Source organism: Hylobates moloch, unplaced genomic scaffold (assembly GCF_009828535.3).
Source record: "Hylobates moloch isolate HMO894 unplaced genomic scaffold, HMol_V3 SCAFFOLD_23, whole genome shotgun sequence".
Classification (NCBI taxonomy): Eukaryota; Metazoa; Chordata; class Mammalia; order Primates; family Hylobatidae; genus Hylobates; species Hylobates moloch.
In genome coordinates this window covers 27285500-27307402 of record NW_026652298.1, presented here as the reverse complement: position 1 = coordinate 27307402, position 21903 = coordinate 27285500, and the positions used below count along the sequence as shown (strand labels likewise).

General features: G+C 48.8%; 1 protein-coding gene across 1 annotated transcript in view; it reads left to right on the top strand.

Annotated features, from left to right (window-relative positions):
* Positions 1–13816, top strand: part of BMERB1 (bMERB domain containing 1) — a 151550-nt gene extending 137734 nt beyond the window's left edge. Inside the window, exons 4-6 of the mRNA XM_032145235.2 lie at positions 6214–6328; positions 8142–8224; positions 12017–13816. Coding sequence (XP_032001126.1) covers positions 6214–6328; positions 8142–8224; positions 12017–12129 — 311 coding nt within the window. The 3' untranslated portion in view covers positions 12130–13816. The remainder of the gene's footprint in view (positions 1–6213; positions 6329–8141; positions 8225–12016) is intronic.
* Positions 13817–21903: the final 8087 nt, after the last annotated feature.

Below are 21903 nucleotides of genomic sequence, written 5' to 3'. Positions count from 1 at the left end.
AACACGGCGAGACCCCCGTCTCTACTAAAATCACAAAAATTAGCCAGGCATGGTGGCGCCTGCCTGTACTTCCAGCTACTCGGGAGACTGAGGCAGGAGAATTGCTTGAACTCGGGAGAGGGGGGTTGCAGTGAGCCAAGATTGTGCCACTGCACTCCAGCCTGGGCGACAGAGAAAGACTTTGCCTCAAATAAATGAATAAATAAATAATAAAAATAATAAAAATCGGGGGTCAGCAAAAAAGAACGTCAGCCCTGGCCCATGGGTGTGACTCCCTCCAGGCCTCTCTGGAAGACACTTAGAACAAGGAAAGATGGTCAGAATTCAGTCCTTAGTCTTCCCTTATCTGACATCTATATGTCAGTGGATCCATTTGGTAGGCTCCTGGGTTTCTGAAAAACAAGTCAGACATATATGCTAAGATGTTTATCTTCAGTTTCTATAGAAAACAAAACATCTTCAGATTCTAACTTCCTTGGCTATTGTTTTAGGCTACTATTACCTTCTTGCTCATAAGTTGCTTATTGACTTTTCAAGGCTGGCTAGGTGCCTAGAATTTCCTTTGAGCGGACTCAAGATTTTCCTTTATTTCCATGCTTGGGGTGGGGGGGCTCCCACAGGCCCCAAAAAGGAGTCCCTGTGTTACTGGTGGAGGGTGTCCAGGTTCTTGGTGTTTTAAACAAAGAATTGGACAAAATGCACACACACACAAAATAAGCGAGGAAAGAATGAAGCAACAAAAGCAGAAATTTATTGAAAATGAAAGTACACTCCACAGGGTGGGAGTGTGCCTGAGCATAGGGGCTCAAGAGCCCCATTACAGAATTTTCTGAGGTTTAAATACCCTTTAGAGGTTCCCCGTTGGCTGTTTGGTGTACACCTATATAAATGAAGTAGTGGCCCACAATTAGTCTGATTGGTTGCAGAAAGCTTTTGTGGTTGCTTTCTGCAACCAATCAGAGATACTTTGAATTTCTCATCTGCCACACAGAAAAGGAGGAGGGTTTGCAAAGGGAATAGCCTCCAGTCCTTTTGTTACTTAGGTGTGGAAACTTGGGGTTTTTCTTTTGATTTAGTTCTAAGAAGTTGGCCCTAAGTTCCCTGCCTCCAGACCATATTCTTCTGCCTCACTTGATTCATCTCAGCATTATTAATTTTTTTTTTTTTTTTGAGACAGAGTCTTGCTCTGTCCCCCAGGCTGGAGTGCAGTGGCAAGATCTCGGTTCACTGCAACCTCCGCCTCCTGGGTTCAAGTGAAGTGATTCTCCTGCCTCAGCCTCCTAAGTAGCTGGGATTACAAGCATGCGCCACCACCAAAGTGAAGTGCTTCTCCTGCCTCAGCTTCCTAAGTAGCTGGGATTACAAGCATGCGCCACCACCAAGCCCAGCTAATTTTTGCATTTTTAGTAGAGACAGTGTTTCACCACGTTGACCAGTCTGGTCTTGAACTCCTGATCTCAGGTGATCCACCCGCCTCAGCCTCCCAAAGTACTGGGATTACAGGCGTGAGCCACCATGCCCAGCTGAGCATTGGTAATTTTTTTTTTTTTTTGAGACAGTCTCGCTCTGCCGCCCAGGCTGGAGTGCAGTGGTGCAATCTCAGCTCACTGCAACCTCCGCCTCCCAGGTTCACGCCATTCTCCTGCCTCAGCCTCCTGAGTAGCTGGGACTACAGGCGCCCACCACCACGTCTGGCAAATTTTGTTTTTGTATTTTTAGTACAGATTGGGTTTCACTGTGTTAGCCAGGATGGTCTCAACCTCCTGATCTCGTGATCTGCCCGCCTCGGCCTACCAAAGTGCTGGAATTACAGGCATGAGCCACCGTGCCTGGCCAAGCATTGGCAATTTTTAAAGCTTCGCACATGATTGTGATAAGCAGTGAGGGTTAGGAACCACCAGACCTGTTCCACTCTCTCATTTCACAGCTCTCCAAGGATTAGTCTGGCTGAAAGGTACAGAAACCCATCCAAGCTTATGTAAGCACAAAACAATTACTGGAAGGACAGTGGAGTCTCCTGAAGCCCTAGGGCATTACATTCATTTCCCAGAGCTGGCTAACAAATTGGTGCAAACTGGATGGCTTAAGCAACAGAAATGTATTCTCTTTCGGTTCTGGAGGCCAGACATCCAAAATCGAGGTGTCAACAGGGCCATGTTCCCTCCTAAGACTCTAGAGGAGACTCCTTTGCCTCTTCTCAGCTTCTGGTAGTGTTAGTGAAGCAGCGTTGTTGACTGGGGTAAATACCCAAGGTTCGTTGTCTCTCTCCAAGCAGATTAAGGACGCAGACACTGACGTACAGAGGAGTGAGTTTAGGAGTGGAGGTTTAATAGGCAAAAGAAAGAGAAAGGAGAACAGCTCTCTCTGTCTCTCTCGAGGAGTCCCTGAATGGGAATTCCGGCCTGTGGTAGAGTGCACCAAATTTTATAGGCAAGCTTGAGGAGGTGGTGTCTGATTTACATAGGGCCCACAGATTGGTTGGAGCAGGTATGACGTTTACATAGCACATGGGGAAGGCTGGCCACTCCACCCTAATATTATTATGCAAATGGACTTTCCACTTGGGTGGTGCCATGTTGTCTCCTGTACACATGGCTGACAAAGAGAAGGGAGCATGGAGCCGCCATTTTGAACATACCTAGAGCAGATAGCCTTTTCCTATGGGCACAGCTGCCAGCACTCACCCGTGTAAGCTTCCAGCTCCCTTGACTATGTCCACAGCTAGATTTTACTGACTGCTCCTTGTTAGAAAAGAAAATGATTTGGGGGCTGCTTTTCATTAAAAGGAAAACCTTACTGAGGACTTCCTTACGCTATCTGCCTAAATAATTTCTTCTTAACTCCTGTATCAATAGCAGTAGCAGATCCATACGAGTCTGAAGCAGCTTGATTCTTGCCTCCTCAGAGGAAATAATTCCACCAGCGGGCATAAGGCAGAGTGAGAGACCAAGGCAAGTTTTAGAGAAGGAGCAAAAGTTTATTAACAAGTTTTAGAGCAGGAATGAAAGGCAGTAAAGTACACTTGGAAGGCGGCCAAGTGGGTGATTTAAGAGATCCAAGTGCACCGTTTGACCTTTGATTTGGGGTTTTATATGTTGGCATGTTCCAGGGTTTTATGTCTGTCTTCCCTTTCTTTTTCCTCAGGGCAGGTTGTGCGCATGCGCAGTGGCCTGCCAGCGCTTGGGAGAGGCCGCAAACACAGCGTATTTACAGAAGTCATGCGCCTGATCATTTGAGATGTTTTTCCCTCACCAGTTGAGTGTTCCTAGAGGAAGGTCATATACCAGTTAGACTCCGCCATTTTGCCTCTTAGCGTGCATGCTTGAGCCCAATCGCCCAACTCCTGAGATCTCATGGGGAAGCTGCTGATCACTTCAGATGTTTTCTATCTATTGGGAAATGGCCTTTCCCTGGCACCAGCTACGACCAATTATTATTTTAGAGAGACAATTTTAACAACTGCCTGACATCACCTGATGGTTGCCTGACATTCCTTGGGGGAAATCCCCTCTCCTTTCTTGCTCATGGCTTCCTGGCTACCTACTCTAACAGTAGCACACACAATCCTTGGCATTGCTTGCCTTGTAGTTGCACCACTTCAATCTCTGCCTCCGTCTTCACATGACCCTGTGTGTGTCTGTGTGTCTTCTCCTCTTCTCCTCTTTTTTTTTTTTTTTTCTAAAAGACAGGGTCTGGCTGTGTTGCCCAGGCTGGTCTAGAACTCCCAGGCTTAACTGATCCTCCTGCTTCAGCCTCCCAAGTAGCTGGGATTACAGGTGCAGGCCACCATGCTTGGGTCTCTTTCCTCTTCTTATAAGGACACAAGTCATTGGGTTTAGGATCCATGCTAATAAGTATGACCTCATTTTAGCTTAACTATTATAATTACATGTGCAAAGCAACTTCCAAATTACTTTGGAAGTAGAGTTATTTCCAAATAGAAGAGACATAAACTGGGGAAAACTATTTCCTAATAGGGCACACATGAACTTTGGGGGTGCCTTAGTCCCTGTGGCTTGCTCTAGACTGAGGGCTTGTAAACAACATTACAGTTCTGGAGGCTGGGAAGTGCAAGATCAAGGTGTTGGCAGATGCAGTGCCTGGTGAGGGCCTGTTCCTTATAGATGGTAGCTTCTCACTGCATCCTTGTGTGGTGGAAGGGGCAAACAAGCTGCCTTGGGCCTCTTTTATAAGGGCACTAATTCCATTCATGAGGGTTCTACCCTCATAATCTACTCACTTCCCGAAGGCCTCATTTCTTAATACTATGACCATGGAGGTTAGGATCTCAGTGGGTGGCACCTGTAGGCAAGTGGGAGATGATGGGAAAGCTATGTAGCACACACGCATGTGAGCAGCATTGGCCAATGACTTGGAGACTTGGGCTAGTCATAGGTCTGTGAGCTGACGCAGGCCACTTGTGTGAGTAGGTGGTTTCTCCTGGGAGTTGCTGCAGCTAAGGCTGGGGAATGCCTCTATTGGCGAGTGACAGAAGACGTAGATGAATGGCCTGGAGACAGAAGTTTGCAGATGCTGGGGGCCCAGCCAGTTGTTGGGTGATTCTGGCTAAGATCTAGAGAGCAGTGGAGGGTACTTGGGAATGTCAGAGTGCTGTCAATGGTTATTTGGAGAGTAAAGTCACACCACGAGCTCCTGAGTGAGCAGGGGTCCTGGTGAGTCCATGAGTGTTGGTGCGTGCTTGCATCCTAGCACTTGGTGTTTTGGGACAGGGTTAATGTCGTCAGCATGGATGATTTTCTTCTGGTAAATTGGTTTACGCTCACCAAAGGGGAAAAAAAAAAAACTAGTTCCCTCCCAGCACCCCTATCTGAGCCTCTTCTCACCCCCTGGCTTTGTCATGACCATTTACTGAAGGCTGTCAGCCAAGGCCAAGCACTCCACTAAGCCATTTACTAACATTACTGCATTTCAAAATTGTATGCAATTTTGTATACAGGATGTGCAGGTTTGTTACATAGGTAAACGTGGGCCATGGTGGCTTGCTGCACCTATCAGCCCAACACATAGGTATGAAGCCCAGCATGCTTAGCTATTTTTCCTGATGCTCTCCCTCCCCACGTTCACCCTGTCCTCTTAATTTTTTTTTTTTTTTTTTTTAAGAGACAAGGTCTTTCTCTGTTACCCAGGCTGGAGTGCAATGGTGCAATCATAACTCACTGCAGCCTTTGAACTCCTGGGCTCAAGAGATCCTCCCACCTCAGCCTCCCAAGTAGCTGAGACTACAGGAACACTCCACCACACGTGGCTAATTTACAAAGAAAATTTTTGTAAACATAGGAGGGTCTCACTATGTTGCCCACGCTGGTCTTGAACTCCTGGCCTCAAGTGATCCTCCTGCCTTGGCCTCCCAAAGTGCTGGGATTACAGGTGGCAGGCACTATGCCCAGCCCATTACTCCCATTTTAAGCCTCGCTGTGTATTTTACAGTTGAGAAAACTGAGGCTTGAAGAGGTCATGTTGCTTCTCCAAGTTCATCCAGAGGGTGGAAGGGCAGAGTCAGGACTCCAATCCTGGCCACTCAGCTCAAGTGCTTTTTTTTTTTTTTTTGGAGTCTTGCTCTATCACCCGGGCTAGAGTGCAGTGGTGTGATCTCGGCTCACTGCAAGCTCCACCTCCCGGGTTCACGCCATTCTCCTGCCTCAGCCTCCTGAGTAGCTGGGACTACAGGCGCCTGCCACCACGCTCGGCTAATTTTTTGTATTTAGTAGAGACGGGGTTTCATTGTGTTAGCCAGGATGGTCTTGATCTCCTGACCTCGTGATCCGTCCGCCTCAGCCTCCCAAAGTGCTGGGATTACAGGTGTGAGCCACTGCACCTGGCCAGCTCAAGTGCTTTTAGTGGTCACCCTCCCATCTGTCTCTCTGTAGTTTTTTTTTTTTTCTTTTTTGAAATGAAGTCTCATTCTGTTGCCCAGGCTGGAGTGCAGTGGTGCAGTCTCAGCTCACTGCAACCTCCGCCTCCCAGGTTCAAGCAATTCGCCCGCCTCCCGAGGTGGTGGCTGATAGCCTCGTGAGTAGCTGGGATTACAGGCATGTGCCACCACGCCTGGCTAATTTTTGTATTTTTGGTAGAGATGGGGTTGTTTCACCATGTTGGCCAGGCTGGTCTCAAACTCCTGACCTCAAGTGATCCACCCACCTCGGCCTCCCAAAATGCTCATCTGTGTTCTTGTTGATGTCTTCTTCTTTCCAGAAAAAGAAAAAACCAAACTGCAGAAGCAGAGAGAGGATGAGCTAATCCAGAAGATCCACAAACTGGTGCAGAAGAGAGACTTCCTGGTGGACGATGCAGAGGTCGAGCGGTTAAGGTGAGTGCACTGCGGGTACCCGAGCACTGGGCTGCAGGACAGCAAACTTCTGCTTCCTTCCAGAACCCATCTTCTGCTCCTGGGACTCACAGCCTGCCTAACAGGCATGGCCTTGGCCCACAGTCTCTGGACACTGAATCCCAAGGAACCCCAGCCTTCTGGCTTGAGAACTCATTTCACATTCAAGAGAATTTCAAATCTGTGCCTCTTGAGGGAGTGTTGTTCCAGGAGGTGACCAGGGAGGTGTCACATCCCATAATACATGGCAGAGCTTACTACACATCCTTTCACTCATCAAGGCAATGTCTTGAAACTTCTGCTGTCTGTTTCTACAGAAACTCTGCCACCTGAACTGACTTGCTCCCAACCCCTGCCCTCCCAACCTCCCGGCTTTGTTCTCCCCTTTCCCTTCCCCTTAGTGGCTCCAATGCCCTTTTCTAAGTATCAGGGTCTTCTCTTTGCATCCGCCACCTTGACCTGGACAACCAGAGCCCTGGAGCTGCAGTGTAAAAATATGTTGTAAATGTTGAAAATGTGGAAAGCTGTACACGTTGGTTCTTGATTTTTGTTTTCTTACACCAGAGCAGAGCTTTTAGGGCCTTTCACAAAGAGGCCCTTCCAACCCAGAGGGCAACTTGCTCTTTATTCTCTGTGTCCTCAGAGACCCTTCTTCAAGGGCCCTGGGACTAGCAATTCCACTGCCCTTCTTCATGCCGCGGTGGACTTGGTTAATGAGAGAAACCAACTTGCCCTCCTATCCAAATATCATATTCTATGGCTGGGTACAGTGGCTGACGCCTGTAATCCCAGCACTTTGGGAGGCCAAGGTGGGTGGATCACCTGAAGTCAGGAGTTCAAGACCAGTCTGGGCAACACGGTGAAACCCCGTCTCTACTAAAAATACAAAAATTAGCCGGGCGTGGTGGCGCATGTCTCTAATCCCAGCTACTTGGGAGACTGAGGCAGGAGAATCATTTGAACCTGGGAGGCAGAGGTTGCAGTGAGCCAAGATTGCACCAATGCACTCTAGCCTGGGTGACAGAGTGAGATTTCATCTCAAAAACAGAACAAAACAAAACAAACACAAAAAACTACAACAAATATTATATTATCCTTACCTCCGGTTCTGCTTCCAGATCTAGAAGAAATTATCAATGCCAGTCCTGGGCAGGCAGACAAGCTGCCCCAACATAGTGAGACCCTCCTATCTCTACAATTTTTGTTAATTAACTGGGAGTGGTGGAGTGCTCCTATAGTCTCAGCTACTTGGGAGGCTGAGGTAGGAGGATCTCTTGAGCCCAGGAGTTCAAGGCTTCTGTGAGTTATGATTGCACCATTGCACTCCAGCCTGGGTGACAAAGAAATACTCTGTCTCTTCAAGGCAGTTCAGCAAGTCTGCACCCACCTACTTTATCTTGGTGATCCTTGGAAGAGGTGGGGTGACTTGCTCTCTGAGACCTGCCTCTTACTTTGTGGGAGCGCAGGTGAATAGGGTGGCTTCAAAATACAAGGTCAGGAGAGGTGCTGCCTCACTCACTGACCCCCCAGCAGGGTCCTGTAATGTCCATGCCTCTGCCCTTCGGTCTCTTACCTACCTCTGTGTAAGCATTTACCCCATCATCGATATGTGTCTCTGGTTCAGAGCAGGTTCATCAGATACAACATATATATACTGTACACACATAACACACAACAACATACATGCACCATCCACAAAGCCTGTTGCTTAACCTATTGGTTTATTTCATTGGTTCCTTGATGCTTTTCTTGCTTGCTGTATATTTTCTTTTCTTTTACCCATCTACTTTCACAGGGAGCAAGAAGAAGACAAGGAAATGGCTGATTTCCTGAGAATCAAGTTAAAACCTCTAGACAAAGTAACCAAATCTCCAGCCAGTGAGTATAAACATTATTCATTCCCCTCCCCAACAAAGGAGAAAAGGATATTTCAGGCCAGGCACAGTGGATCATGCCTGTAATCCCAGCACTTTGGGAGGCCAGGGTGGGTGGATCACCTGAGGTCAGGAGTTCGAGACCAGCCTGGTCAACATGGTGAAACCCCATATCCACTAAAAATACAAAAATTAGCTGGGCATGGTGGCACACACCTGGAATCCTAGCTACTCAAGAGGCTGAGGCAGGAGAATTGCTTGAACCTGGGAGGTGGAGGTTGCAATGAGCCGAGATTGGGCCACTGCACTCCAGCCTGGGTGACAGGGTAAGACTCTGTCTAAAAAAAAATAAAAATAAAAAAGGCTATTTCAAAGAAGTCTGGGAGCCATAAGGGGCACAACAAATTGCTTTCTAGAGATCAGATTTGAGCATGGGATGACAGCAGGCAGGACCAGCCTCACGGGCCTGCAGGCAGTTGCCTGGGGCCTCATGACTGACCAGCCTCATGGGCTTGCAGGCAGTTGCCTGAGGCCTCATGCTTAGAAGGGTGCCATGCTTGGTTTAATGTTCTCCTGTTGCTGGCTAGAAATTGCTAATACGGACCGGCGCGGTGGCTCACGCCTGTAATCCCAGCACTTTGGGAGGCCGAGATGGGCAGATCACGAGGTCAGGAGATCGAGACCATCCTGGCTAACACGGTGAAACCCCGTCTCTACTAAAAATACAAAAAATTAGCCGGGCGCGGTGGCAGGCGCCTGTAGTCCCAGCTACTCAGGAGGCTGAGGCAGGAGAATGGCATGAACCTGGGAGGCAGAGCTTGCAGTGAGCCGAGGTCGCGCCACTGCACTCCAGCCTGGGCAACAGAGCGAGACTCCATCTCAAAAAAAAAAAAAAAAAAAAAAAAAGAAATTGCTAATACGTTTGGAACATGGGGCCCTACATTTTCATATTGCATTGAACTCTGCAAACTATGTACCTGGTCCTGGTAGTTGTTCCTCCCTAATTGCAAAGTTTGGTGCATTTCATAGAAGGAATTGGGTAGCCACTGAGGCTCAGGGAGCTCTGGCCTCTCTTAGGTCTGGAATCTCTGGAGAAGCCAGAAGCATACGTCTCAGAATATTAACCTCATGAGATCCTCAGAGCAAAGAGGGTTTTGTATAAAATAAGTCTGAGAAATGCTGTTTACTTGACCCTGTATTTGGAGAGTCTCAATGTCTATTAGGATATTAAAGTGATAATGGATCCTGCTGTCAAGAAACTGTCTTTTCTTTGTTGACCCAGCATTTCTCAAATGTGTTTAACTGCTGTATTAGTGAGGCCTCTTTCGGTTATAAGAAATGGATGCCTGGCTGGGCGCGGTGGCTCATGCCTGTAATCCCAGCACTTTGGGAGGCCAAGGCGGGCAGATCACGGATCAGGAGATGGAGACCATCCTGGCTAACACAGTGAAGCCCCATCTCTACTAAAAATACAAAAAATTAGCCGGGCATGGTGGCAGGTGCCTGTAGTCCCAGGTACTTGGGAAGCTGAGGCAGGAGAATGGCGTGAATGGGGAAGGCGGAGCTTGCAGTGAGCCGAGATCACGCCACTACACTCCAGCCTGGGCAACAGAGCGAGACTCCATTTCAAAAAAAAAAAAAAAAAAAAAAAGAGAGAGAAATGGATGCACAATTCAAACTGGTCTAAGCAAAAAAAGGAATTTGTTGGAGAAAGAGCAACAAGAACTAGAGCCTCAAGGACTGAACACTATTACCTCCCCTACTTTTCTTCTTTTTCTCATCTCTACCTCTCTTTGCATGCAAGCATCATGTTTTTCCTACAACACAGGCCTTCTCCATGGGACGAGAACCCTAGAACTATAGCTTAGCAACTCTGAGGCAATGCCACAGATTCTTTTCCCTGGTATCGAAATACATAAGTCTCAGGGAAAGATTCTGATCAGTGCTTCTTGGATTATGTTCCCACCTCTTAGATCCATTACCATCACCAAGAGGCTGGGGGTACTGGGATTGGCCAGGAATGTATAACTTGCCCACTCCTGCAGCCACAGGGACATGAGCTGTTAGAGGAAGAGGGACTTGAAATCTTCCTGGGAAGACAAAAACCAAAAGCTGCCACTGCCTATAAAACTACAAACCCAGTTTTCATTAACATCCTGTGAAACATGGTTGGAGGGAGTAAGGAAAGAGAAGGGCAATGATCTCTTCTGCTGGCTCTTATAACCACAAGGCACGTGATCACTGCCTAAGGCCAGCATCCTCCTCGATGGACCCTTTCATGAAAGGCAAGGTAGAAAAACTCCACCTAGCAGCATGGAGGAGGAGCAAGGAAACTTGCCTTCTCTATTGGGTTATGGGTGGAAAAAAGAAATGATTCTGGCAAGAAATCAAAACACCAAGCATGCACCACATGCAAGGGGCCAACTTTGCCCTACTCAGCTGGTACTGGAATTCCAAGTTGAAAAATAAAAACTATTGTAAAACCAGTGAAATCTCTGGGATCCTAGCAGATTTAGCAAATGCAAAACTGCTCAGTAGGGATTCTTCTGGATCCCATGGTATACAGTATTCTCACAGAAAAAAGCAACCCTCTTGAAGATGAGCCCTCAATAAAAATGAAAAACCCGGCCGGGCACAGTGGCTCATGCCTGTAATCCCAGCACTTTGGGAGGCCGAGGTGGGCAGATCATGAGGTCAGGAGCTTGAGACCAGCTTGACCAACATGGTGAAACCTTGTCTCTACTAAAAGTACAAAAATTAGCCAGGCATGGTGGCACACACCTGTAATCCCAGCTACTCAGGAGGCTGAGGCAGGAGAATCACTTGAACCTGGGAGGCGGAGGTTGCAGTGAGCTGAGATCACACCACTGCACTCCAGCCTGGGTGACAGAGTGAGACTCCATCTCAAAAAAAGAAAAGAAAAGAAAAACCCATGAAGAACTGAATCACCATGAGGAGAATCAGTAGATGCACCAAAGAGAATGTCCTCCCAAGAACCAAAAATGATAGAACTATTTAAAGAGGAAAATAAACTAAGTACTTTTAAATTATCAAAGAGCTAAGAGAAGGAATAAACCCAAAATGAAATAGTAAGGTGCTATGAAATGAGAATACATAGACATGCAAAAAACTGGCCTTCTGAAATTTTTTTTTTAATCAATAAAGTAAAAACTCAATGGATTAAATACAGAGAGACACCTGAAGGGAGAATTTATAAATTGGAAGACAACCCTGAGAAAGTTACACAGAATGCAGCCCAAAGAGAAAAAAAGATGGGAAATATGAAAGAGAAGTTATAATACTGAGAGGATAGAGTGAGAAGGTCCAACTTACATGTGATAGGTATTGTAGGAGGTAAAACAGAGAATGGGAGGTGGAGGTATCTGAAAAGACAATGCATGAGCATTTTCAAAAATTGAAAAATATGAGCCCTCAGATTGAAGTGACTTGAACAAAATTTCTCTCTTACCTATTTACCAAATACTTCTTGGATGTCAGGCCCTGTGCTAGGCTTGGCAGGTACAATGATGATAAGAGCTGACTAGGAGAAGGGCTGAAATTTAGGGTTGGAAGCTGAGCATTGAAGACCATATAAAATGAGGACCATAAAATGAGGACCAGCTGAGGATCATATAAAATGTGCATCAGCTCTCCATACCACCTGAAGAAGGCCGGGAACAAGACCTGGCCAGGGGTTGCAGTGGGGCTGGGCTGCAGATGGTCGGGGCTCCCCTCACCTCACCTCTCTCTCTCTGTTCCTTTCTCCCCCTCTCCCTGTGCCCACATCTTGCTGCAGGCTCCCGGGCAGAGAAGAAAGCAGAGCCCCCACCTAGCAAGCCCACGGTGGCCAAGACGGGGCTGGCACTCATCAAGGATTGTTGTGGGGCCACCCAGTGCAACATCATGTAGCCCCCACGTGGGGTGCCCTGGGGCCATGGGGACCCCCCCACCCTCTTGTCTTTATAGCCCCCATTTCACTGGGGCCCAAGAGCTCTCCAAGGCAGAAGGGGTTGAAGGCAAGCCCGTGACTGTCGCCAGAGGCCATGGGCGCGGCAGGCGGGCCCGGCCACCCTGTACAGAGTGTAGCAGTAGGGAGTCCCTCACCGTCGCATGGTCCTCCCCAGAGCATGCCGAACCCAGGAGTCTGTCTCACTGTTTATCCAACCACCAGGAAAGGTCCTCCCTCAAAAAAGCATATCTCCACTTCTCTAGCTGTATCTAACTCACCGTGTGAATGAACTGGGAGAGGGGCATGCTCCCCAGCTGTGTGTAGTCGTGACTTCTCAAAAGTCTAGCACCATGTCAGACACATTCCCCATCCACCCTCCTAGCTCTGCTCTCAGAGCTAGGCACATGGGCACAGGTCCCCTCCCTTGTCTGTCCTCTCCCAGCAACTGTGCCCTGGAGGGCTCCACATGGCCCCCATGTCTCTCGGGCACCACCCATATAGCATTCCCAGAGACCCAGAGGGCCCATCTGTAAAGATCGAGCTTGTGTGTGGTGTCGTGGTCACATCTCCCGCTTCCCCCAATCCTGTGTCTGGGCACAGTTCACATCAAGACAGCGTCCAGTGTGCTCTCAGTCTGCCCCAGGTGTGTGCCTGGAGGGGGCCTGGACTGGCATGGATCCAGTGTGCAGAAGAGCCAGCAGGGAACCAGAAGCTCTGATGTCAAGGCCAGGGCAGTTGAGAATGGGACCCAGAGTAGATGCTGACCTGGGCACTCCACCACTCCGGGGCCACCACAGAGATGCCAGCAGGACGCCACTTTGCCAGCCCGACACACGGACCTTTGTAAAGAACAGCAACAGGCGGGAGAGGCAGCGTGTGACCAGATTGTGTCCCGTCATTGGGTGGCGTATGTTAACTAGCTGCCAAACAACTTCAACCCGTGTAATTCCATGTACATTTGCGACAGCCAGCCCGGTACAGCCCGTATGACTTCTCTGTATGTGTGTGTGTCGTGACCGGCCTAAGTAGTTAGCATAACTCAAGATTCGCTGATGTGCAGTCACCTATCAGAGAAAATAAAAATGGAAACCACGTTCTTGGCATTTTAAAAGTTTTTACTTTTTTTCTTGATTATGGAAGTAATCCATGTACATAGTAAATCATTTTAAAAGTATAAAAAGTATGAAGAAGTTTGTTTTTTTTTTTAAAAACCATTATTCCTCCAACTAGAGACCACTTTGACATTTCAACGTTTTAAAAAAGTCTTTTTTTGTGCATTTTTTTCATCGTTGACGTCATATTATATCATTTATAACCAGTTTTTTTCCCACTTATTATACCACCACCGTCTTCCACATCATTAAAAGCTCTTTGTAAACATTAAACACTCTTCATAAATCATACCAATGTGTGTTTAGTAATCCATCTTGTGGATGTACTGTAATTCACCTAACCATTTCCTCACTATTGGACGTGTAGACTGGTTCTAGGTTTTCTTATAAATACTGTCTTGGATTAGCCAGGCATGGTGGTGGGTGCCTGTAATCCCAGCTACTTGGGAGGCTAAGGCAGGAGAATTGCTTGAACCCAGGAGGCAGAGGTTGCAGTGAGCTGAGATCCTGCCATTGCACTCCAGTCTGGACAGAGCAAGACTCCATCTCAAAAAAAAAAAAAAAAAAAAACAAAAAAAAAAAAAAAAAAAAAAAAAAAGTGTCTTGGGCCAGGCGCTGAGGCGGGAGGATTGCTTGAGTCCAGGAGTTCGAGACCAGCCTGGGCAACATGGCAAAACCCTGTCTCTACTAAAAATACAAATAGCTGGGCATATGCAGTGGCGCGGGCCTGTGGTCTCAGCTACTTGGGAGGTGGGAGGATTGCGGGAGCCTGGGAGGTTCCAGCTGCAATGAGCCATGATCACACCACTGTATTCTAGCCTGGGCGACAGAGCAAGATCACACCCCCTGGAAAAAAAAAAAAATAGTGTCTTGATAAACATCTAGGGGGATAAGATTTCATCTGAATTTTTTATTTTTCCTTAAGATAAACTCCTAGAAATAAAATTATTGGGCCACTCATAAGTAGCATTTTCAAAATATTTGTAAATTGGCTGGGTGTGGCGGCTCACATCTGTAATCCCAGCACTTCGGGAGGCAGAAGCAGGTTGATCACTTGAGGCCAGGAGTTCGCAATCAGCCTGGCCAATACAGAGAAATCCCATCTCTACCAAAAAATACAAAAATTATCTGGGTGTGGTGACATGTGCCTGTAATCCCAGCTACTCAAGAAGCTGAAGCAGGAGAATCTCTTGAACATGGTAGGCAGAGGTTACAGTGAGCTGAGATTGCGCCACTGCACTCCAGCCTGGGTGACCCAGCGAGACTTCGTCTCGAAAAAAAAAATTGTAGATCAAAAGGTCTTTGGTTGGACAGGCCCTCCCAGCAGGCTGCTAGACCTCAGTCCTCCCACTCTGCGTGTTCGAGGCTTTGGTCTGCACACCACTTCCCACCATTCTGATGCTGAAAAGGGTCCCTCAGGCTACTCAGTGCCACCACAATGGCCTCAGAGGACCCCATGTCCTCCTTCACCAACCTAGACCAAGCATGAAGGCAGACTGTCTTCGTGTCCTGGGGATGCCATAATGAATGACCTTCTACTGGGTGGCTTAAAACAGTGGAACTGTCTCCTTTCACAGTCCTAAAGGCCAGAAGCCTGAAATCAACCTGTCTGCGGTGCCCTGCTCCCTCTGTGGGGAAGAATCTTTTTTTGCCTCTTGCAGCTGCTGGTGGCTCCTGGCACCTTGGCAATTTCCTGGCTGCGACACTCCAGTCTTCACCTCTGTCTCCATGTGGCCTTCTCTGCTGTATATGTGCCTCTGTGCACCCTCTCATCTTATAAAGACACCAGTCATTGGACTGAGGGCCACCCGAATGCAGTATGATCTCATTTGGACCCTTTCCTTAATTACTTCTGCAAAAACCCTCTTTCCAACCAAGATCACATTCTGAGGCTCCAGGTAGACATGCATTTGGGGAGGTCCCAATTCCACCCACCACAGACCCCTCCCGCTCCAAGGTGCAGTGAAAACTCAGGCTGCAAAGGGCCCACCGCCCTCTTTTCACCATAAAAAATGTGGGCCAAGGCTGGGCACTGTGGCTCATGCCTATAATCCCAGCACTTTGGGAGGCTGAGATGGGAGGATCACTTAAGGTCAGGAGCTCCAGACCAACCTGGCCAACATGGTGAAACCCCGTGTCTACTAAAAATACAAAAATTAGCAAGTGTCGTGGCACACACTTGTAATCCCAGCTACTCGGGAGGCTAAGGCAGGAGAATTGCTTGAAACCAGGAGGCAGAGGTTGCAAAGAGCCGAGATCGCACCATTGCACTCCAGCCTAGGCAAGAGAGTGAGACTCCATTTCGGGAAAAAAAAAGGGGGGTGGGTGGGGTCTGGGCGTGGTGGCTCAAGTCTGTAATCCCAGCACTTTGGGAGGACGAGGCGGGCGGATCACGAGGTCAGGAGATCAAGACCATCCTGGCTAACATGGTGAAACCCCGTCTCTACTAAAAATACAAAAAAATTAGCCGGGCGTGGTGGCGGGCGCCTGTAGTCCCAGCTACTTGGGAGGCTGAGGCAGGAGAATGGCGTGAACCCGGGAGGCAGAGCTTGCAGTGAGCAGATTGCGACACTGCACTCCAGCCTGGGTGACAGAGCGAGACTCCGTCTCAAAAAAAAAAAAAAGGGGAGGTGGTGGGGGGTCAGGGAGGTCTGACCTCAGGCCAGTTATAGAGCAGTCACTCACAGATCCAGCGAACCAGAGGAGATCAGACCCTCATCAAAATCCTGCCTCTGGTACTTCCGCTAAGCTCTGGGTACACCTACTGTATGTCCCTGTTATTCCTATTACTTTTTTTAAAAAAAGAAAACATTGAAAAATCCAATTTATTTAAGCTGTTACAGAAGAGCAGAAGAAAGTATTAATAATTCTAGATGCTTCCAGATTACCAGGGCCACCTTCCAAGCTGGGAAACCTTGCAGACGGTGGGGTCCTGCACACCTAGACTTGCTCCTTTTAGAAGCCATGGAGGAGGTTGATAATGGGAATAACATTTAGTGTAGCTCATCTCTGTGCCCTGAGCAATGTGCATGCACTGGCTGGTTGTCTCCTCACATTAGCCCAATGAGTCAGATCCTGTTATTACTTCCATTCTACAGATGAGGAAGTGGCAGTAAATCCATCGTCCACGGTCCCAGGGGTTGTTAGTGACAGAGTCATCATTCATCTCCCTCCCTCCCCACCACTGTAGCCGCAATTGTTCTTTCTTTTCCCATCGGAGGGATTTAAACACGTCTCTCCCACTTAAAAACAAACAGGGCCGAGAGCGGTGGCTCACGCCTGTAATCCCAGCACTTTGGGAGGCCAAGGCGGGCAAATCACGAGATCAGGAGATCAAGACCATCCTGGCTAACATGGTGAAACTCCGTCTCTACTAAAAATACAAAAAAATTAGCTGGGCGTGGTGACGGGTGCCTGTGGTCCCACCTACCCTGGAGGCTGAGGCAGGAGAATGGTGTGAACCCAGGAGGCGGAGCTTGCAGTGAGCCGAGATCACACCACTGCACTCCAGCCTGGGCGACAGAGCGAGACTCCATCTCAAAAAACAAACAAACAAACAAAAAAACAAAAAACAAAAAAAACACACACACACAGGGCCAGGGGGCACAATGGCTGACGCCTGTAATCCCAGCACTTTGGGAGGCCGAGGCAGGCAGATCATGAGGTCAGGAGATCGAGACCATCCTGGCTAACACGGTGAAACCCCTGTCTCTAATAAAAATACAAAAAAATTAGCTGAGCGTGGTGGCACACGCCAGTAGTCCCAGCTACTCAGGACACTGAGGCAGGAGAAACACTTGAACCCAGGGGGCGGAGGTTGCAGCGAGCCAAGATGGCGCCACTGCACTCCAGCCTGGGCGACAGAACGAGACTCTGTCTCAAACAACAACAACAACAACCAGGCTGGGCGCAGTGATTCACGCCTGTAATCCCAGCACTTTGGGAGGCTGGTAGGCGGACCACTTGAGGTCAGGAGTTTGAGACCAGCCTGGCCACCATGGCGAAACCTCTTCTCTACTAAAAATACAAAAATTACCCGGGTGTGGTGGCACACGTCTGTAATCCCAGCTACTCCGGAGGCTGAGGCAGGAGAATAGATTGAGCCTGGGAGGTGGAGGTTGCAGTGAGCCAAGATCGCATCACCGCACTCCAGCTTGGGTGACGGAGTGAGACTGTCTCAAAGAAAAAATAAAAAATTAGAAAGCAACAAACCAGCCTGGGCAACATGGCGAAACCCCATCTCTACTAAAAATATAAAAAATTAGCTGGGCGTGGTAGCGCACACCTGTAGTCCCAGCTACTGAGGAGGCTGAAGTGGGAGAATTGCTTGAGTTCAGAAGTTCAAGACCAGCCTGGGCAACATGGCAGAAGCTTGTCTCTACTAAAATTACAAAAAAAATTAGCCAGTCATGGGGGCATAGACCTGTAGTCCCAGCTACTCAGGAGGCTGAGGTGGGAGGATTGCCTGAGCCTGGGAGGTTGAGGCTGCAGTCAGCCGAGATGCACCACTGCACTCCAGCCTGGGAGACAGGAGTGAAACCCTGTCTGAAAAATTAAAAATTAAAAAAAAAAAATTCCTCTTTCTCATCTTTCCTCGTGGCCACCACCACTCTTTGCACCTTTTCCAATCTTTCTGCTTCTACACTGGCCATAGTCATTATTTATTTATTTATTTATTTATTTATTTATTTTTGAGACAGAATCTTGCTCTGTCGCCCAGGATGGAGTGCAGTGGTGTGATCTCGGCTAACTGCAACCTCTGCCTCCTGGGTTTAAGTGATTCTCCTGTCTCAGCCTCCCAAGTAGCTGGGACTACAGGCATGTACCACCACGCCTGGCTAATTTTTTGTATTTTTAGTAGAGATGGAGTTTCACTGTGCTAGCCAGGATGGAATTTCTCTCTTTAAAACCATTCCCATGCCTTTAGGATAAAATAAATCCACACTCTTTCATGTGGTTTAAAGCCCTCTCCAATCTGGCCCTTTCTTCACTCTTAGCCTCATCTCATCCCCTCTCCTGGACCCCTCTTTATGCTGGGACCACAGAGCTTCCCCGGGTTCTTGGGTTCTTCTTGCCATTCTCTCTGTTGGCATCTCTCCTGGACTTTCATATTATATTAGTCCGTTTTCATGCTGCTGATAAAGACATACCTGAGACCGGGGAATTTATAAAGAAAAAGAGGTTGAATGGACTGACAGTTTCCTGTGGCTGGGGAGGCCTCACAATCATGGCGGAAGGTGAAAGGCATGTCTTACACGGCGGCAGACAAGAGAGAATGGGAACCAAGTGAAAGGGGAAACCCCTTATAAAACCATCAGCTCTCATGAGACTTATTCACTACCACGAGAACAGTATGGGGGAAACTGCCCCCATGATTCAGTTATCTCCCACTGGGTCCCTCCCACAACATGTGGGACTTATGGGAGCTACAATCAAAGATGAGATTTGGGTGGGGACACAGCCAAACCATATCACACACGTTATTCCCCCTGCCCAGTCCATCTCAGATTCCCTGCCAGGCCTTCCTCCTATTGCCCTCTGCCTAGTCTAACTGTGTGCTGCTCTGAAGCCAAAATGGCCCTCCTAAAGCACAAGTCTACCCAGGCATGTTTTAACGGCTTCCTGGTTTAAAACTCTCCGCTGCTTTCCTCATGGCACAATCTCAGATCTTGGGTCTGGTTTCCAAAGCCCCTGCTTACGTTTTGCACCTCCCTTCTCACTGCTTCATCAGCCCACACCAACATTTAAGGGAACAGAAGACAAACCCAGAGGTCATGTGGTGTTAAGAACTGTATGAGAAGTGCATGAAGAATTTGCAATAGGCTGCAATTGGCATGATCAGTTTCAGCAAAGTGCTGGTCATGGAAGCCAGATGCACCAGGCAGAGGGATCCCCCTCATCCACTGTCTCATTGCAGGGGGAGTTAGGGTCATCACCTTCATAAAACAGATGGGGAAACTGAGGCTCAGAGAGAGGAAGTGATTAGCTCAAAGTCACACAGTCTGTAAGCGGTTGAGCCGGGCCCGGGAAACAGAGGCCCTGGCCTGTCTGCAGAACAGAGTCAGCCAGGCCTGGGCATTGATTTCACATGTGTAATCCCAGGAAACCATCACCACACTGGTTCCCTGTTGAGCTGTGATGGATTAGAGGTGACTCATAATGGCACAAGCAGCAGCTGGGCGTCTTATAAACCTCTGAGTCCCATGGTGGCTGGATGGCCTCGAGCTGCAGGAGTGCAACAACTCAGCTTGAGAGGCGGCAGTGACAATATGCCCGGAGCCACCAGCCAGGACCCAGATGGCTGTCATCATCAGGGCAGCAGGGCAGGCCTCATGGCTGGGGCAAAATGCTCAGGAAGGCTGGCTTGAGCAACATACATCAGTTTACATTCCCATTCACTCACGTGCTAGTTAATTCTACTAGTTAATGCAGGACTTGGCAGGTACCAGGGGATGCAGAGATTCCTGCCTTCATGAAACTTACATTTTAGCGAAGGAGACAGAACTTAAAGAAGAGGGCGGGGGCTGGGCGCAGGTGCTCAAGCCTTATAATTCCAGCATTTTGGGAGGTGGAGGTGGGAGGATCACTTGAGACCAGGAATTTGAGACCAGCCTGGGCAGCATAGCAAGACCCTTTCTCTACAAAATAAAAAATTAGCTGGTCTTGGTGGTGCATGCCTGAGTCCCAACTGCTTGAGAGGCTGAGGTGGAAGGATCGCCTGAGCCCAGGAGTTCGAGGCTGCAGTGAGCTGTGATTATGCCATTGCACCCCAGCCTGAGCAAAACAGTGAGATCCTGTCCCTAAAATAAAATTTAAAAATGAAGAAGAGGATTGGAGGAGATCTCCTTAGCAGTGTTAAATCTGCACCAACCCCACTGACCAGCAGGACGAGCAAAAGGGACTGCACTGTAGAAGGTGACTAATAGCTTCAGCTTGGAGCCAGAAAGCCTGGGTTAAAATCTGAAGTGGATGGCGCCCTTCTCTGCCTGAGCCTGAGCCGTGTTCTTCACCTCTCTGCACCTCAGAGTCCAGACCTGTGTGATGGAGAGAGTGACAGAAGGATGAAGTGAGACAGTGCAGGAGAAGAGTCGGGAACAAGCACGTGCTCAAGTTGACTCTTACTGGCTAAGTCTGAAGGCAGGAAGATGATGTGAAATGGGAAGGCTGCCCAAGCTCGCAGCAGGGCTGGAGGCGGGGGGCTGGGGATGAAAGAGAGACTCAGACTGACCCAGTCCTGCCCTCATGGAGCTGACAGTGAGACACGGGAGTGTGACAAAAGTTGGTGTCACCCAATGCCAGCTGAAGGCCCAGCCCATGTGCTTCTGCGAGACTTCTGCACCTTCTCGGGGGCTTCAGGTCCCACGGTCACTGGGACCCTATCCGCCTTTCCCCATCTCTCATGGTCCCCTCCCCACCTCCATCCGCCCGCTGCTACTCCTGCCAAGTTCAACATGGAGTTTGGGCCCCTTTTTTCCACTAAGCACAGACACCACGCAGCACAAGACTCCGGGACCCTCCAGAACGATTTTGGAGGTGGGAGGAGCTTTGTGTCACAGCCACACAAGCATATGAGAATCGAACACTGGATTTCTGGCTTCCACCAGTGCTGCCACCACCACCACCACGCTGCCCACACCCCAGTTCCATCACCATACATTTCCTTTCTGCTTTTTTTTTTTTTTTGAGACAGAGTTTCGGTCTGTTGCCCAGGCTGGAATGCGCAATTGTCAGCTCATAGCAACCTCCGCTCCCAGGTTCAAGGGATTCTCCTACCTCAGCCTCCTGAGTAGCTGGGATTACAGGGGTGCACCACCACACCGGGCTAACTGTTGTATTTTTAATAGAGACGGAGGCACCGTGTTGATCAGGTTGGTCTCGAACTCCTGACCTCATGATTCACCCATGTCAGCCTCCCAAAGTGCTGGGATTACAGATGTGATCCACCATGCCCGGCCCTGCTTTGTGTTTTTTTTTTTTTGGAGACAGAATCTTGCTCTGTCGCCCAGGCTGGAGTGCAGTGGTGCGATCTTGGCTCACTGCAACCTCTGCCTCCCGGGTTCACGCCATTCTCCTGCCTCACCCTCCCAAGTAGCTGGGACTACAGGCGCCCGCCACCACACCTGGCTAATTTTTGTATTTCTAGTAGAGACGGGGTTTCACCGTGTTAGCCAGGATGGTCTCGATTTCCTGACCTCATGATCTGCCTGCCTTGGCCTCCCAAAGTGCTGGGATTACAGGCGTGAGCCACTGCGCCTGGCCCCCTGCTTTGTTTTGAGACAGAGTCTCGCTCTGTTTTCCAGGCTGGAGTGCAGTGGCGCCATCTCAGCTCACTACAACATCTACCTCCCAGGTTCCAGGGATCCTCCTGCCTCAGCCTTCTGAGTAGCTGGGATTAAGGTGCCTGCCACCAAACCCAGCTAATTTTTGTATTTTTAGTAGAGATGGGGTTTCACCATGGGATCAGACTGGTCTGGAACTCCTGACCTCAAGTGATCCACCTGCCTCTGCCTCCTGAAGTGCTGGGATTACAGGTGTGAGCCACCGTGTGCAGCTTTTTTTTTTTTACAGAGTCTAGATCTGTCACCCATGCTGGAGTGCAGTGGTGTGATCTTGGCTCACTGC